The 19,924-nt window shown below is 40.6% G+C and overlaps 1 protein-coding gene across 6 annotated transcripts in view; it reads left to right on the forward strand.

The window, feature by feature from the left end:
- Positions 1–4,508: 4,508 nt before the first annotated feature.
- Positions 4,509–19,924, forward strand: part of vit (vitrin) — an 81,172-nt gene continuing 65,756 nt past the window's right edge. For all 6 annotated transcript variants that reach the window (XM_052089799.1, XM_052089801.1, XM_052089803.1 and 3 more), the window contains exons 1-2: positions 4,509–4,646; positions 18,809–18,903. In XM_052089799.1, coding sequence (XP_051945759.1) covers positions 18,858–18,903 — 46 coding nt within the window. In that variant the 5' untranslated portion in view covers positions 4,509–4,646; positions 18,809–18,857. The remainder of the gene's footprint in view (positions 4,647–18,808; positions 18,904–19,924) is intronic.

Below are 19,924 nucleotides of genomic sequence, written 5' to 3' on the forward strand. Positions count from 1 at the left end.
GATCATATTTTGTATTAAGAAAATTCACGTTAGAACATAATTTCTTTTTCTAGTAAGACCTTTGATATTAGGGCAAAAATCATATTCCTGATAATAATTTTTGTATTGATTTCCTGTAAAAATATCTAAAAATCCTTAAAACAAGATCACTTTGATTGATCTCGTTTTAGAAACAACACTGCATAAGATATTTAGGTTTTTGGAGAATCTATTTTAAACGTGTATTTTGTCTCACTGTACTGGAAGAGTTTTTATAGTCAAAACAAGTGAAAAAATCTACCACTGCTGAAGAAGTAATCCAAAGTATTTAGAATATGTTACTGACCTTGAGTAATCTAACGGAATACTTAAAAATTACATTTTACTGCATGTATTCTGTAATCTGTAGAGGAATACATTTCAATAGTAACCCCCAACCCTGTATATATATATATATATATATATATATATATATATATATATATATATATATATATATATATATATATATATACACTGTATATACACATACAGAGTTGGGTGGGTTCCTGTAGCTGCTGGTGCATTGCTCAAGGCAAAAGAAATTGACCTAGTCAAAGAAAAATAGATTCCACCTTCTCTAGCACTCTAAATAGTGTCGCACCCCTTCGATTAAAGAAAGTTAACGACAAATGCCACGCACCGTAGCACAATGATTACACTCATTCTCTTAAGAGAACAACTTGGAAAATGGAACGCAAGTGGAGGAATACATAATTAGAGGTATTTACTGTGCGTGGAAGCATAGTGTCTAGAATCTAGGATTTGTCTAGTTACAGACAGGCTCTAAAACTGCCAGGTCAGCATATTTGAGCAAACTCGTAGAAAATAACCACAACATACCTAGGTGTTTATTCAGTAGAATGGCTAAATAGACAAGAAACAAAGCTTTGACTGAACCAGATGTTTGATTGCAGCACAGTAGTAATGGCTTTATTACTTTCTTAACTGATACGTTTGAAACAATTAGAAACAAAATTAAAACTATGAAGAAAACCTCAGAAGACAGTGTATCATAGTCTTCCCTATGAGTAACTTCAGTCCATTGCTGTTAACAGTAAGGAAAATCTAAAAAAAAAAAACTTATTAAAGAATAAAAAACAACAATGTATGGTAGACCTCATACCTACTAAGATCCTGAGAGAAGTGTTTCCTGTAATCTCAGAACCTCTTCTTAATATTATTAACTCCTCGCTATCCTTAGGGCATGTCCCAAGAAACTTGATGCTGGATGTTAACCCCTGATCAAGAAACCACAGCTTGATCCTGGAGAGTGGGCTGATTATAAACCGATCTCAAATCTCAGATTAATGTCAAAAATACTAGAAATGGTATATTTGATGAATTTTTCAGGATTTATGCCCTATCATAGTAAAGAGACAGCACTTATCAGAGTTACAAATGACTTGCGCTTATCATCTGATCGCAGCTGCATTTCTCTTCTAGTGCTTTTAGATCTTTCTGCTGCCTTCAACATGATAGATCACGACACTCTCTTGAATAGGCTGGAGAATTATGTTGGCATCAGTGGACAGGCATCATCTTGGTTTAGGTCCTATTTATCAGACCGCTACCACTTTGTCTGTGTAAACGAGGAATTGTCAGGTCAAACTAAGGTTTGCAGTGCTACAGGGATACGTATTTGGCTTCTGCTTTTCTCCTTGTATATGCTTCCCCTGGGAGATATTATCAGGAGATTATATAATATTTATAAGATTTCATGCAATATCATAATCGGACAAGACCATCATATTGAGAACGTTAAGCACAAGTTAACATAGCATTAACATTGCTTCATAATGTGCACATTTCACACTGAATAAAGAAACCTCATTTGAACATAAAGATGCTCCCTACTATTAGCACTGTCTTATAGCTCTAACTGATAACGCTGTGTGAAATTGCATTGATGAAGTGATCTTTGAACCAGATCGCATCTCCTTTAATTTTGCGTCATTCAGCCGTTCAAGCTAATTATACCATTTATTTTCATCTGTACAAGGATGCCAACATTATTTAGTACGTTTTTCAGAACTCAGTTTTTCAGAACTCAAAATCCTAATGCAACATTGTATTACTTTTGAGATTTAATGTTCTGCATTGATTTGGTTTTTGTATCTTTTAAGCCCAGAAATAGCTGTGTACTCAATTATCTGAAGTGTGTCTGTGACTAGTGAGACTATTCTGCAATTGCCTAAAGTATTATATTGCTCTACAAAGGTATAGATACTTTTCTATCAGGCATTAAAAAACTAAAAGGCTGAGCTTATACATTTATTTTACCATCTCTACTTCCCTGTTGATTTATTATTCAATTTAACACTCTCTACATCAGGGGGCTGTTTTAATAAAAATAAAAAAATGAAATTTATAGAACTTTTAATGTTTGGGCAAAACATTACCCGTTTACATGCTAAAAGGGTCATGATGCGGGTCTCCATGGTTTGACTTTCAGCACACAACTGAATAACACAGGCCAGTGTTGCCAACTATTTTCAATGGAAAGTAGCTAAAGCCTGCTCGAAAAGTAGCTAAATGTCGCCAGATGACGTCATGCGTCATTAGCATATTAATGACGTCATCGCGTCGTATTTGCATTCTGCCTAATTTGTCGGTACTGTAGCCTACTTCAGTTTATAATAACGGTTATCTCCCCTAAACCGTGCTCATACTGTTTTTATATAAGTATATAGCCGAATGTCCAGTAAAACGGTTCTCAATTACATATTTTCTGTTAGACAACGGAACGGAACTTAGCTAACGTTACATGTTTATGAGTTTGAAGAAGGTTTACTGTTGTGTTTGGATAAGTAAAATGTATAGAGTCTGTAAATATACGATCTGAAGTTGGAGAGTTCAGAAACCGAACCGAATGAATTAAAACTCTGATTAGTAGTGAATATAAGCGCATGCCAAGAAAAAACGGTGAAATTAAATGTTTTGAATTAAAACAAAGGAGAAGGCAGCTGCTATGTGATCACTGATTGGTTCCTGCTAACACAGCGTGCACATGCGCAGCTCATTCATGTCTATGTCCGCTGGCGTGCAGTCAACGGAATGTGCTGCTCCTCTCATCCGCTCACTGAACAGAGCAGACGCCGCGGGGAAGTAAGACCTCACGCTTGCAGTACTGGCGATATTTGGAATTTGGAAAGTTGCTAAGGTTTGTCCAAAAAGTCGCTAGATTTGTCGCTAGTCGCTTTTTTGAAAAAATGTCGCTAAAGGGGTCTGAAAAGTCGCTAAAAATAGCGACAAAGTCGCTAAGTTGGCAACAATGACACAGGCTGCATGACTATGATAAATGATTACTGCAAGTGTTAGATTAACATACAGGTGCAAAGGGACTTCAACGTTTCTAAAAATACATATACATATTCGTCCCTGGCTTGATTTTGCTCGCATGTCAATGATTGCCCCTCAGTGTGTCAATGATGCGAAGATCTACTTTTATATTTAATCACTGAGAATGTTTACCTGCAAAATTAGTAGCACCAAACATCACAAGCAGCCTCAAGAATGGACAAAGAGTATCCGTATAACACTTTTCCTTGAGCAGAATATTAAACTACAGATCGAAGTTTGTTCAAAGGAGAAAGCGAGACCTGCATGGTTGCCAGATTGCACAAAATAAGTATAAAATTAGGCAGAATATTTCCAATTTGCACAAGTATAAATCAAAAACTGGGGGATGTTGTGTCTGTTATCTGGCAACCATGAGCATGTTTAACGCTTGTGGAGACGCGTGATGTCCCAATGCAAGTTAACAAATATCCAATGAAAAATAAAAACGCTTTTACGATAAATGAGCCGCGGGCCACATTAAACCATGTGGAGGGCCTGATACAGCCCGCGGGCCATATGTTGCCCATATCTGGCATAGAAGGAACCCCCATTATCACAGTGCAGCAGTAGGCTTATCGAGAAAACAATAAACACACCAGCAAATGAGTACAAATCTTGCTCAGAAGTCATGTTTGTTATTTTCATGCGTTGCGGGGCTCAATACAATGTGACAAAAAGCAATAATGTTTCACAATATTATGAACTCCACACATGCTATTGATTCATGTAAACATGTAATCATGAACGCTGCACTCACATAAACACATAAACACACAAACACACAACCACACACACACACACACTCACACACACTCTCTCTCACACACACAAACACACACACAAAATACCACTGTATACTGTACACGCACACACACACACAGTAGCCTGTATAGTATATATTACATATTTATTCAAAATTCTGTATAGGCTTGTTCATTTTTTGTTTCTTTGTTTTAAAATCATGTAGCTGTAATAAGCTATTGACGTAATGTGTTCAATAAGATTGGTGCTTTGCAATATTTGCATCACTCTGTTTCGAAATTGATTTCAAGAGAAATAACTATTCCCCCTTCACAACATATAAATTTATATCTCTGACAGAGTTTTGGTCGTGATCTTGATGACTGCTCACAGTGAGTGTGTTTAGGGTGGAACTGAAGCAGGCAGTAACTTTCACCCCTCCAGCATCAGCGCTCACACACACACGCGCACGCGCACACGCACACAGCTGACAGATCTGCGCGTGTGGACTGGAGTGTGCGCGCGTTCATGTGCAGCGTGTGAAGGTAAGAGCGCCTTTATTTCATGTAATTATTGGCTTCGCTTGCTAGAATCGAAACAAAACACTTCATTAGTTTTAATTAACAGCTGCTTTGCGCTTTATTGTTTTCTCCTACAGATACACAGGATTGTTCGTAATCCTTTAATAAGTAGCCTACTTTTTTAATAAGTTGTTGCATCGCATACAAGCAGTCGGGACATTCTCGGGATAGACAGTCTCTGATGTGTATTTGTGGATATATTATGAGTTTGCACTGTACTGCTGTAACACTAGTTGAGACTTGAAGCCTCTGAGTATCAGACATCATTTCTGCAGCAGTGAATGAACTGTCGCGTCTATTCTTTCATTTCTGTCTTTTATTTATAGCAGTATGCGAGCGTGATCAGACCTGTGCTGAGTGAATGTGTGTGTGTGCTGTAGAGACTTGTCTTCTCTTTGAACACTGCAGGGCTGCGTTTCCCAGAAGCATCGTAAGTCTAAGTAGATCGTGAAACCATTGGCGCCAACGGTCTTAACTTAAGCTAACGATTCATTTGGGAAACGCAGCCCAGGACTGATGTGTGTTAGTGCTGATGGTCTCTGTGTATGTATGTGTACATTACTATCTAGCCCCCAATTTTTATTAATTTTTTTTACCATAGACTACCCAAAATGTAGGTTGTTTATTTTGAATATTCATTTTTCAATATTAATTGATAAATTCATGATATAATATTAGATAATAGCTGCAATCTTTAGTGCTCAAACTTTAGCTGTGGTGCTCCTATGGGCAATGTATTTTTGATTCCAGCTTGTGATATTTCCCAGTCACATCCCTCTCTTTCCCCCATTATTTCCTGTGAATTTCCTCTGAATAAATAGTGGCAAAAGGCCAAAAAGCTTGCCGAACTAAGAACACTTTATTGCATTTATTATAATTACAAAAGAGCTCATTTTATATCAAGTGATTTCAGACAAAAATATTTTTTTACCTACTTTGTGCATGAGGGGCTTTAACTGCTGCTACAGTCGGATTTTAAACACAACACAACATGACTTGAGTGGCATTTAGTTAATGTCTGTTTTCTTTCATCTATATGCTATAGGATAACAGACCAAAAATATTGATGACATCATCTTGCAATCAGGGGGGTACATTTATAATGCTAAATGCTAACGAGAATGAGAATGTCCCTTGCCCTAATGCAATCTGATGGCAACTAGCAATAGCAAGTCGTAAATTAAAGGCTGTTGGCTATTTAATAAAAAGGGAGAAGCCTTTCAATGTCTCGTCCCCAAGACATTCCATACTTGTTTTAAGTTGAAATAACAAATGTAACATTATAAATCACATTTTGCAAACTGCCAAGACAACGACAACAAAGTTGTGTTTTCCTTTGCCCCTGTTGTCTTTGACCCTGAAGAAATGGTGTCTTTGGTTTTCTTGACAAACTTGTTGACATTGTAAAAATGTTAGTAATAGTGATGAAACATACTTTGTGCAAGTGTACAAATGCAGACACAAGTGCTTGTCCATGAACATGCTTAAAGGGCACCTATTATGGAATTTAGAAAATTACCTTTCATGTAGTGTGTAACATAGATTTAAGTGAACAAAAACATCCTGCAAAGTTTTATATATGAAAGTTCACCGTAAAAAAAGTTTTTGTCTCTCAAAAGTAGGAGTCAACTCTGAGTCAATTTAATGAATCGATTTTCCAAAGAGTCATTTTCCTTTTCGTTGTGACGTCAAGACGAAAAATTATCAAATTGTCCACGCCCACTCATTGCGCACGCAGATACCAGGGAAAACTTGAAAACATCATGTCGACAACAAGACGCTGTGTTCTGAAGTGCGTATCAAAAGCTTACCTTTTTTCACTGCCCAGGGACGAGCATGTGAAGAATCAGTGGCTAGAGTTTATATTTACAACTATACCACACAAGTATAGCCCGAACCTTGTGCTGTGTTCGCCTCATTTTAATGACGATTGCTTTATAAACATGAATGCTTTCAAGTGTGGATTCGCGAGCCGGTTGATACTGAAGGAAGGTTCAGTACCAAGTTTATTTGGATCAGCTTCCTCCTCCGAATCACAACCTGTAAGTATTATTAATAATTGTTGCTTTTATGTGTTTTTTAGCATGCTTAATAAGTATTTGTGTGTGTTGTTTAAGTTACGCTCAGCGCAGCTTCCAGGTCTCCAATGTAAATTTTTTGAAATATGTGAAATGTTTGTCGATGTTATTGGAGTTGTCATAAAGAATAGAGCAATAACTTGTAGTAATGCAGTGCTTTATCAATATGTTTATGCGTTGGGCTAACACAAACAATAACTGATTGGGTGTTTACCACCGAACTTTGGGCTATGATCGCTAATATAAATCAACTCAAATTCCTTCTCTGATTTTGATTTTTTTACTACAAAGCGGTGATGGGCGTTCCGTTTCCGACAATCTCTGCACAGAGTATACCAATCACAACTGACTGGGTCATCTGACCAATCACCGCAGATTAGCGTCACGCAAAGGAGGGGTTTGGAAAAATGAGTCGTTGAACGAATCATTTGGGAGTCGGTGAGCAAATCAGGTAAACATAAATGCATATTAAAAAGACAACAAAAGTGTTTTTTGTCATTGCATGCATGTAAAACTGTTGTTGGGGACTCCCAAAACAATATTAGGAATATTTTAAATGCCATAATAGGTGCCCTTTAACATGCACTCTTGTGTTGGTCTGGCAGTATCGAACCTCAGTACATAGGCCAAAGGGAGTGATAGAGTTTGTCTCAAGTGTCATTAAATCAGCTGTTGTTATTCAAGTACATGTTGCAATAAATATATTGACTTTAATTTGAACACCAAGATTATTTTCAAATTGTTGCTTCACCCCTTGCAATGCGGCTTGCGCACCCGTCCAAAAATAGAAATTAGCCACAAACTTGGAGCAAATTTACCACTCCTTGTCTTCACATGCAAATGAGCTTTTGATTCGCCACAAATGTTTGCCAGAAGTTTACAGCTCTTCGCCGGTTGTGGTGAACCTCCAGCAAACTTTTGGCAACAATGGACAGTTTGTGAAAATGATCAGCGGCAAGTTTGTGGCAAATTTGCCATGAACTCTCGATTTTCATAAGGGTAGAGTTATGAATTGCAGTCTGACACATATTGTAAATCGGGAATACTTGACCCCCGGCGACACATCTAACTCATGCTGGGGTTCCAGGGGAGCAGGTCCGGCAGTGCCTTTAACCCTGTGTGGCTTTAACTGGTGCCCTTGCCCGCACTGCAAGGGCACCAGTGTGCACACAGGGGAGCTTTTAAAAATAATACAATTTCTAAATACTATCAATTAATTATGAAATTGCATATATAATAATATAAAGCTATCACGGTTTGAAATAATGTGTACAATTTACAAGTATGTACACTGAGTTTACATGGATATTTTACATTACATTAACACAAATGGGGGCATCACAAAAGGGTTTTGGTTGAGTACACATTAACAAGAGAGGAGTTTCACGGTTTCTTCACCACATCCCTTACAAAAATCAAGAGTTCATAGCAAATTTACCACTCTTTATTTTCACATGCAAAGAGCTTGTATGGCGTTTAATGTTGGACAAAACAGCGCAAGCGCAAAAACACAGCGCGCAAGTGAATTTCAACAGTGTGAGCACCATGACACAGCTCGCACGTAAAATTTAAACCTGCAGAACTTGCAAATCACAAACTCGAGCACAAAAAATATGATTGTGCACACAAATTAACAAGTCCCACACACACACGCGAGTTATTTTCTGCACGCGCGCAGAACTGTACACACGCGCGACTTCTTTTCTGCACACGCACAAGATATTTCTGCACACGCGCGCGCAGATCTGTACACACGCGCAAGTTATTTTCTGCACACAAGTCGGTTTTGACACTCAGGGGTGTCTCTTCGAATCTCTTCGTGCTATATGTGATTAAAATGATTGTTTCTTTTTGCTTTTTGATCAACAACTGACTGAAAGAGCAGGAAGGATAAACAAAGAGACATTATTCAATGAAAGTTGAATGCGTGAATCTCATCTTTGATGGACACACATTACATGTGAAACGAGGACTCAAGTTGAGATGGATCCATATGTGGTTTATTAAACAGGCAAGTTCAGAGTACAGACAGGCAAGGGTCGAGTAAACAGGGCAGTCAAACAATATCAAAGGCAGAGCAGAAACAGGGTAAACAGGCAGAGATTCGGTGCAGGCAGCAAAACAGCAGTAGTAGAATTCCAGGCAGAGTAATCAATAGACAGGCAGCAAACGATCATAAAGTGGTAATACAAGGCAAGGTGAAGACACAGGGAAGGCAATGCAATGAATAAACAAATGCTCAGAAATGTAGCCGGGAGAAAAAAGACTTCGCAATGAGTGAACAAACAGACAGGGCTTAAATAGTGAGGTTATGAGGAACAGCTGTGTGGTAATCAGACCAGGTATGCGGGCATATGGGAAATGTAGTCAAATGTTAATATTCGGGTGAGAGAGACCTCCGGTGGCCAATTGAGGAATCTTCACTGGGGTTTGTGACAGAGGCCAACCCCCCCCCGTGAGCTGCTCCTGACGCGAGAGCACATCCGACGTGGGGGTCTTCCTCGAGGTCGAGGGGCCGGTTTCTCCGGGTTGATCCTATGAAATTCCGAAATGAGGTTGGGGTCGAGGATATCATCCGCTTTGACCCAGGAACTCTCTTCTGGACCGTACCCCTCCAATCTACCAGATATTGGATCTGACATCTCTGACGTCTGGAATCTAGCAGGTCTTGCACCAGAAACGCCTCTTCACCATCCATGATCATGGGAGGGGGGCCAGAGTTACCGCCTTCCTCCTCCACCCTCGGACCACTGGCAGGTTTCAACAATGAGACATGGAAAGTGGGAGAAATACGATAATTAGCAGGTAACTGCAGGCGATATGACACCGGATTAATCTGTGTTAGGATTTTAAAGGGACCCACATACCTGGGACTGAGTTTCTTGCAGGATAAGCGAAGACAAATGTCTCGGGTTGAGAGCCACACCCAATTTCCTGGAGTAAATTTGGAACTGGGACGTCGATGGCAGTCCGCTTGCTCCTTTGTCCTGTTTATGGCCCGCTGTAGATGGACATGGGCCTGATCCCACACAGCCTCGCTGCGCTGAAACCAGCTGTTCACAGCAGGAACTTCCAGTCAGCTTGGTTTCGTTGACAGTTCATCCACAGAAATTTTGTGAGTTCCTGATTTAGCCGTTCCGTCTGAAGTAGAAGCCAGCTGCTGCCGGTGAGGTGGATGGACGGATGAATCCCTTAGCTAATTTCTCTTCGATATACAGCTTCCGACTGTCTGACTCAGGTTCCGAAAGGGGAAAGATTCTGCCTCTAGGTGGAGAGGTATCAGGTAACAGATCAATGGCGCAATCACTCGAACGATGTGGCGGTAGTTGCGAAGCTTTGGATTTACTGAAAGCTTTGATCAAGTCTGCATATTCAGAAGGTATCTGTAGTGCTATGTCAGTCTCCTTCACTACCTTGGTGATTCTCACAGGTATAGGGGTGATGGGTTTTAGACATTTGGTCGAGCAGTCTGATCCCCATCGTATGATCTGTTTATCACGCCAGGAAATTTGTGGATTGTGGTCTTGCAGCCAAGGTAGACCGAGGATGACTTGGTTGTGAGGAGAGTGAATGACGAAAAGACAAGTAATTTTGGTGTGTAACGCCCCAACTTGTAATGTGATATCCGTTGTGGTGTAACGTACCTGGCAGGTTCCCAGGGGGCGCCCATCTAGCGCTGCCACTGTCAAAGGAGAGCTACATGGAATCGGTGGAATCTTATGCTGTCGGGCTAAAGCTTCATCAATAAAGTTACCTGCTGCCCCTGAATCCAGCAGGTTCTCAGACTGGCAGTTTAATTTTACAGGCACTTCAAAACAAGCATTAGTCTGTGTAGAGGAAATTAACAAACTCACCCTGTGTCTGTGTGCTTGAGAGAGTTGAGTTGGGCAGTTAGCTCTCAGATTTGAGATGATTATTGATGCGTCGTTCCCTCTCCTCTGGGGAGAGATGTGTACGGCCAACTGGCATGAGTTCAACGTCATCACTGGATTGCTGCGTTGGACTGAGAGGTTTGGATGATCGATCTGGTCTCCTGGAGCGAATGAGATTGTCGATCCGAATGGCAAGGTTAATGAATTGATCCAGGGTTCTGCCTTTATCACGGCAGGCCAGCTTTGACTGCACATCTGTGTTCAATCCTTGACGGAACAGCAATTTCAACGTATCCTCCCCACAAACGTTTGTGTCGCGAGAGTGCGAAAATCAGCTGCAGAATCACTTCCCTGACAAAGTGTGAGCAGTTATTCCCCTGCACTCCTTCCTCCCTCGGAAGGTTCAAAGACCTCTCTCAGACGCTGAATGAAATCATTGAAAGTGGTTCGGTTCAGACCTTGACTATCCCAGACAGCTGTTGCCCATCAAGTGCTCTTCCCGTGAGCAGAGAGCACACCAGGGAGATCTTACTTTCGTCAGTAGGATAGAAGAATGTGGGTTGTTGACTCAGGAACATTGAACACTGCATTAGGAAGCCCTTACACTTGGTGGGGGTTCCGTAAAAATTTTCAGGAAAGGCTAAACGTGGACTGGTGGTTACAGTACTGTGAGGCATTGAGATGGGTACCTGACTCGCTTGAGACTCAGGTGCGGGCTGATGCAGACTCTGAACGGATTTCACCAACTCCTCCGTAAGTGAAGTGAGTCGACCATGTTGATGTTGGTGAGATGCCAGTAGGTTTGCTTGGGTAGTGAGTTCATTGGACATACACAGGAGGACTGCTGGATCAGTAAGTGGCGAAGTCTTCTGTAACGAGGACTCAGGTTCAGATGGATCCATATGCGGTTTATTAAACAGGCTAGTTCAGAGTACAGACAGGCAAGGGTTGAATAAACAGGGCAGTCAAACACTATCAAAGGCAGAGCAGAAACAGGGTAAACAGGCAGAGATTCGGGGCAGGCAGCAAATCAGCAGTAGTATTCCAGGCAGAGTAATCAATAGACAGGCAGTAAACGATAATGGTTATACAAGGCAAGGTCAAGGCAAGGTCAAGACAAAGGGAAGGGAATGCAATGCAATGCAATGCAATGCAATGCAATGCAATGCAATGCAATGCAATGCAATGCACGCTCAGAAATGTAGCCAGGGCAAACAAGACTTCACAATGAGTGAACAAATAGACAGGGCTTAAATAGTGAGATGATGAGGAACAGCTGTGCGGTAATCAGACCAGGTATGAGGGCATATGGGAAATGTAGTCCAATGTTAATATTCGGGTGAGAGAGACCTCCGGTGGCCGATTGAGGAATCTTCACCGGCGTTCGTGACAACATGGAAGAAATGTTCAGTTTTATTTCAAGCACTTTTCAACAAAACAAGGCAGTTTTCCAGGTGTTCCAGTACTTAAACTTCTGAAAGCTAAATTCAAGCACTTAAAGCACTTCAAGGACCTTCTGCCAACCAAAGCAACAGAGAGATTTTGATGTTTGATGGGTCCATTCATTTATGATCACAGACAGAAAACAATGTTGCAAATTTCACAATGTAGAATTTTTCCCCTATATGGTTTGTCCAATATTGTGGTTCATAATATTTTGAAATTAGATATAGACCCTGTTAACACCTGGTGTTAAAATGTATCTTGGGTAATCCGATCACATGTGGTCAGGTGAAACACATAGCTGTTCACACATGGTCACCTAAATGCGTCTCCTGTGACTACTTTTGTTCAGATTTCGAGGGGAGGGACTATGTTTCATGACAACATAAATCAATCACTAGTGCTGCCTTCAAGTGGACCTGGGAAGCCTGTACCTCTGAGTTGGGCACTCATTACAATGACATGTCATGCGTTCAAGTGAGAAACAAAATACAGAAGAAGCCAAACTTAAATACACAATGAATGACGGCAAAATTGTCTATTGTACAAGTGAATAAACATAAATGAGTACACTTGCATCACTTATTCACAACACATATGATTTCTGAATACATGGTATCTCACAAATTATTAATTAATTTGCTTAAATCAAACCGCGAAAGGTGAATCATTAGTTGACTGTCATATATAACAAATGAATATTATTAAAATAAAGTACTGAAGTTAAAATATTTGAGTAAATTATTTCGTCATATTATGACTTTTCTGTCAACATGCCCCTTCCAACATCCCATCTCGGCAGCTCGTGTATCATGTAGAATTCAGAGTTTAGCACTTGTAAGTATGACTTCACTTGATCGATGATTTGCTTCAAACTCATAATTAAGATATTTCTGACTACTGTTGAAGGGCACATGTCAGTGTGTGTAACTGCATGAAAATAAACCGCAAAAAAATCAGAAAAAACAAAACTGCCACGCTGTTTCTTCCGGATGTTTCAACCTAATCAAAAAATCAATTCTCTGAACCAAGAATCAAAGAAAGGTGGTAAAGATGTAGAAGTGGTTTTCACAGTGAATTCCCTTGTGATTTGAATCGCTGTTGGCTTTGGCAGATGAGCACTTTGTGGTTGTCTCTTGGAGAGTGAGGTCTGCATACAGGGTTGACTCAGGGTAATTCACCAGTGACCCGACTGCTGTGTAGAAGAGACTGAGCTCTCTGCTGAATAATCACTAAAGCAATTCTCAGAACCACAGAATTCTCAGTTATTTTAGTGGATTGCCTGTATTAAATACAGATGTGGATGTTACTCATCTGAATCCCTGTATGTTGATATCAGGCACACTGAAGAAGATCCGTGAAGTTCTCATGCATATATTCATTTTGGCACATTTTTCAGGACGATTATTTCCTTTTAAAGCTGCACGTAACCACAAAGGTTAAACTCTTGTTTTAGCGCAGCGGTTGATTGACAGGTGAGAGATGGTGCTTCACTGCTGTCCGGGAATCATTCAGGACAGATAAGCGTAATCTCAAATGCGATGTTGTTTGTGTTTTTTTTTTTATCCGATCACAAAACATTTTTCACTGCGTTTACACCTGTATTTAATGTTGAGCATATGTGATCGGATCACCCGAAATGCATCTTAATACCAGGTGTACCATTTCCATATGAATTATGTCTGGAACTAATTCATACTACTCACTTGCATACCTAAAGAACATACTATTTTTAACATCCAAGAAGTGCGTCCTTCATCAAATGCAATATGTTCTCTGCGATTACAGGATTTCCGATGCAGCTCTAGTCTTATATGGTGTCTTAATGAATACCCAGTAAACAAACTTTGTTATCCTAATCTATAAGCTGACATATTGGCTTTGTGTTGACAGTTTCAGATTCTGTCAAAATGCAGAAGTGTTTTTGCTGCAGTAATGCTTATTATGTAAAAGCGTAGTTGAAGGAAAATCAGCTAAATGAGGATTATGGGACGTTTCTCTGACTAACACATGATTGTTCTGGAGATTTTGCAGCTCAAGGCACTAGCTGCCACCGATCTGTAAATGTTCTGTGTTCAGTCTTGTGATTAAAAGGGTGACTGCTTTGGGAGCAAGTTCATATTTTTTTTTGTTTTCTTAAACTCCTCAAATCCTTACCGTTTTGTCTAGTATAGAAGAATCTATTCTGGAACTTTATATAGCTGTCATGTAGAGTAAAAAAAAAGCAGCTCTGACTACACAGCAGTTTCATGTGCTTTTATAGTGATGATTCTGACACTTGTATTTGCTAAAACATTGAAATGCACAAAGATTAATATGAAATAAATGATTTGTACATATATTAAACTCGTTACTGCAGCATTTCTTCTGAAATTTAAGGGAAAGCCATGCTTCCTGTGTAGTCTGCTCTTCTGGGTTGAAGAAGAGTGAAGTTCTCTGAACTCCAAATCCTTCTCTAATCTGTGTGTTTTACTTGCATTGAATGATTGTATACATATATACTATATGCAGTGTAGCCATTTCAGGTGTTAACAAAATAACTGCTACATCACATGAAAAATGAGTTCAACTTCAGTTCAACAAGTACCTAAATTACAGGTATAATTGCATGTTAGACATGTGTGATGGTTATTGGAGAAAGTTTAGAGACCTTCATGAACCACATGAATCAAAGAAAGGTGGTAAAGATGTAGAAGCAGTTTTCACAGTGAATTCCCTTGTGATTTGACAGATGGCAGATGAGCACTTTGTGGTTGTCTCTTGTAGAGTGAGGTCTGCGTACAGGGTTACTCAGGGTAATCACCAGTGAGCCGACTGCTGTATAGAAGAGACTGAGCTCTCTGCTGAATAGACCAGCATGAATTCCTGTGCATGTCCAGGCAGGTTTATTCTGGTTTGATGCTGGTCTAGTTGGTGGACGAGTATAGCCATGTTGTTCATCAGTGCATATGCTCAACCAGCATGATTTTTCCAGAGATTTTGGTTAACCAAGGAAGTCTGACTAGATAAGTCTGACTAGAGATTTTAGATTAATCAAGAAGACTTGTTGGGCCACAAGCACACAAGTATTCATTTTGAGCAGTTATGCCATGCTGGCCTTTATTTAGCAGATGATCGGTCTTTGTTACCTTGATGTGGTATGGAGCATTTGTGTCAGTGACGTGGTTTAGCAAAGACACAAAAATATCCACAGATGTGAATCAGCACATCTTTGAACTATTCTCAACATAATCTGCATGTCATGAGCATCATAAAACCAGGATTTTTGGCAGATCTGCCAGTCAGAAACTAGCTGTATCCAGAAAAGCACAAAAATACATAGCAAAAGCCGCATCCATGACCAACAGAAAATAACGGCGTCTGCTTAGTCATTTTTAACTGTATTATAACCAGACTGGTTATTGGTTCAGAGAAAATTGGACAAAGTCCTTCATTGACTACATTGAAAATCCCATATTACAAAGTAGGTTATTTGGTCTACAAGAACAGCTCAGTAAGTTGCAAGACAAGTGCTTTTCTGTAATCCATGAACTTTCTTTTCGTCTCACTCAGTGGGCCCTATTTTAAGAGCGCTAGCTGGTAAATGTTCTGCACTTATTTAGCGCCTTTCCCCGTCTGTCACTCACTCGATGTTGTGTCGAATGAAGAGACACTAGGGGACTTTCTTGAATGCCTCGGTTACCTCTGAACTTGAGAAAAGGCCAATGAGAAATTGGCAGACAGAATATGCATGTCCCTTCCCCGGACATACGGGTATAAAAGGAGGGAATCGTGCATCTGTTAATTCAGATTTCTTCTTCGGAGCCAAGCGGTTGTGCGATCAGTGTGCTGAGATCACTTCTGTTCCATCTATAAAAAAATTTCATCAAATTAATTACATGGTGTCCGATTAATTAATCACAATTAATCGCATTTAATCACATATACAAATATTTGCTGAGAAAGCCCCTCATATAAAATTAATTCTATATATAATGATTAAATAATTATACATAGTAATCTTTAAATATTAAAAACGAATTTAAGCCTCTTTGATATAGGATTGCTGTTTCACTGCTCAACAGACATGTCTGGGATTGGTCTTAATATTCAACAGCTGAAAACATATGTTGTAAATAGAAAGTGATGATGCAAAAGGAGTAGACCTAAATGGAATGATGTAATCATCAGTTTTCAGGATTACATAATTGTAGAAGCAGTGATTGTAATCGCTAATCAAATATTTTTTTAGATTAATAATGCTGCCAAGTTAATACTCTATCAAGTTTTAAATAAACAAAACCTTCTCCCTACCCTAAACCCCATACCTAAACCTAAATGATAGTGTCAGAAAAAGCAAATGTGAGATGAAAAACACATTCACGTCATTTTGTGGTGATTCTATGACACTTTGGGCTCACATGACATACCCCAGTCTTTACATCACAAGTGCAATGCTGTATCAATTAAGCTGCTGCACAATTTGATCACACTCGAACAAGCTTATAAATGTATTTGGTTATGTTATGCAAATGTTAAAATGAGTCATACGCTATAGTAAAAGTGTTTACATGTTATAAGATAGCATTGTGTGAACAGGGTGAAAAGTGTTTATGAACTGATAATCTGCTGTTTTACACATATGATTTGTGTGAAAGGGAATAAAAGTAATAGCACCTCTAGCGTTCATTTCACTAAGAAACTGCCACAATATGTACAATGTATCAAATGTTCAATTTAGCAAAAAAATTGTTAAAGGAACATGATTCTACGAGACAAGGTAGCTCAATGCAGTTGCCAAAAGACTTGGTTCCCCTTCTGTCACTCGCTCAACATTGTGTCGATTATAGTGACACAAGGAGTCTCTTCTGAGAGCCTTGTGTACCTCTGAACTTGAGAAAAGGCCAATGTCAAATTGGCAGACAGAATATGCATGTCCCGCCCCCGGACATATGGGTATAAAGAGGAGCAGGCGAGCGGCTGTCAGACAGATTTTTTCCACACCGTGTTTATTACCCCTTCCGTCTTGATCTGTTCAGACAGCACCGCCACGGTAGTGTACATAAATCGCCAAGTGGCGTGTGCTCCCATCACATGTCACAACTCGCCCGCCATCTCCTCCTTTGGAGTCACCCACTCACATCCCGGGCGACCGCAACACAATGGCAACGCACTGCTGTGACAGGTCTCGCTCAGTGGAGAGTGGAGGCTCCACCCCCAGGTGGTCCATCTGATTTGGGACGACTTCAGCAGGGCACAGATAGATCTCTTTGCCTCCCAAGACAACTCCCACTGCCCGCTCTGGTACTCCCTAATGGAGGCCCCTCTCGGCACAGATGCGCTGGCACACAGCTGGCCCCGGGGGTCTACGCAAGTTCGCATTTCCCCCAGTGAGCCTTCTTGCACTGGTGCTGTGCAAGGTCAGGGAGGACGAGGAACTGGTCACCTTGGTGGCTCCTTATTGGCCAATCCGTACCTGGTTCTCGGATCACATGCTCCTCACGACAGCACCTCCCTGACAAATTCCCCTGAGGAAGGACCTTCGTTCTCAGAGACGGGGCACCGTCTGGCAGCCGCGCCCAGACCTCTGGATTCTCCACGTCTGGCCCCTGGATGGGACGCGGAAGACAAGCGGTCTACCACCTGCAGTCGTAGACATGATCAACCAAGCCAGAGCTCCCTCTACCAGGCAGCTTTACGCCCTCAAGTGGTGTCTGTTCGTAAACTGGTGTTCTTCCAGATCTGAGATGCGCAGTTCGGTCAGTGCTTTCATTCCTGCAGGAGAGGTTGGAGGGGAGGCTGTCTCGTCCCGTGTTTTGTCAGGTCAGAGTTGGTAGAACTCGATAATATGGAACAGCCGACCGGGTGTTCCGCTTGCACCTTGTGCCCTTCAACAAGCTGATCCAGTGCACCTTCTTCCCCAGGTTAGCCAGTAAGCTCCCTTCCTGGATGCTCTTCCTCCCTAGCCTTCTGTCCGCAGATTCAGCGGAGGAATTCACCACCAGAACCACCATGAGTCGAGTGCTCCGTGTTGGGCTCCACAGGCATAGTTCCTGCTTCAGGCAACTCCCTGTGAAGTTTTTTCCGCGGTATGGTCCCCTTGCTGGCAGGACCCGCGTCGGCTCAGCAATCGGGACACCTTGTACCACTACAATCGACACAACGTCGAGTGAGTGACAGAAGTGGAACGTCATGGTTACTGTTGTAACCTCCGTTCCCCTATGGAAGGAATGAGACGTTGTGTTCCCCTTGCCACACCACTATCCCTACCACTGAAATGTGCCGTAACCTTACTCTCGGCTCCTCAGTGAAAACCTGTCTGACATTCACTCGCCCACTCCCCTTTATACCCATATGTCCGGGGGCGGGACATGCAAATTCTGTCTGCCAATTTGACATTGGCCTTTTCTCAAGTTCAGAGATACGCAAGGCTCTCAGAAGAGACCCCTTGTGTCACTACAATTGACACAACGTCCTTCCATCGGGCAACGGAGGTTACAACAGTAACCATGACGTTAGCATTTGTCACATTCATAAGCTCTCAGATTAGAAGCCTAAAACAGCAATTAAAATCTTGTAAAAGATGTGCCTATATTATCTTTACAATAGATAATAGCATCATGGTGATACTTATTCCCTGACCTTTTAAATCTTACAAACCTAAGGTTGAATCAAACTCAATCCATTTTAGTCATTCATTCATCTTAATTTCATGGAAAAATTTTACCTTAGTCTTTCCTCTCTTGCATTATAGGACGTTCAAGGAAACTTGAGAGAATATTGACTGGATTTGCTGTCCTGCTATGAAGCTCAAGATGATAAAACCACATCTCAATGCAGTTTTCATCGGTAGGTTAATTTTTGTTTGTGTTTTCTGTCTGTATATATTCCTGACAACTCATTCTCAATTTCAGGGCATCAAATACTGCTGCTTGATTAATAGCCCTGTGTGTCACTATATAAACCCAGTTTACTCGTGGTATTAAGATGTGTCTTGGGTGATCCGATCACATGTGGTCAGGTGAGACACATCAGTGTTTACACCTGGTCGCTTAGGGTGCGTAGCACATTTGGTGCGCACCCGAGTTTGAATGACATCAGCATTCGGTTCTTTTTGGTGGCGTGAACGCTGTTGTCCGAACTCGGGTGCACACCTGCGAACTGCACTCGAATCCACTTGAAAAGGTGGTCTGGAGTGCGGTTCATGTTCACTGCTATTGATGATGTATAATTTGCATCTTTGCAGGCTCCAAATCACAATCATTATGGTTTAATGCATTTCTCAAACCTGCTTGTGTCCAAATAAATCACTTTCAGAGAGCAGCTCACATTCTTCACATCTCTTGCAACGCATCCATTGGCTCGTGGCAGTTTCACATCATTGCACATTCAATGCATCTGTGGCAGACAAACATAATTGTCATTTTGTGCATGTAACTTTTATCAAAGATACTTTCTGTTGTTACTGTTTTTTTCTTTTGTGATTAACATTGTTTTTATTGATTCATTCATTAAAGCAATGAAAAGCAAAACATATATATACAGAATCAATATTTAACCCCCACTATTACCCCTCCCAATCCCCAACCCCATCCTGAGCCTCAACAACATCCCTGTGGTCACATGATTATAGACACACACACAAAAAAAAATAATAATATATATATATATATATATATATATATATATATATATATATATATATATATATTATAATAATAATAATAATAACACAAATTAACATCTACACCTTCCCCACAAAGATTGTCTGGCAATCATGACACTGTTTAGGACCCAATTTTTTATGCATTTATTCTCTATATTGATGACCGCCCCATCACCTAAAATACAGACTCTGGGGTAAAATGAA

The sequence above is a fragment of the Xyrauchen texanus genome, chromosome 24 (assembly GCF_025860055.1).
Source record: "Xyrauchen texanus isolate HMW12.3.18 chromosome 24, RBS_HiC_50CHRs, whole genome shotgun sequence".
NCBI classification, from domain to species: domain Eukaryota; kingdom Metazoa; phylum Chordata; class Actinopteri; order Cypriniformes; family Catostomidae; genus Xyrauchen; species Xyrauchen texanus.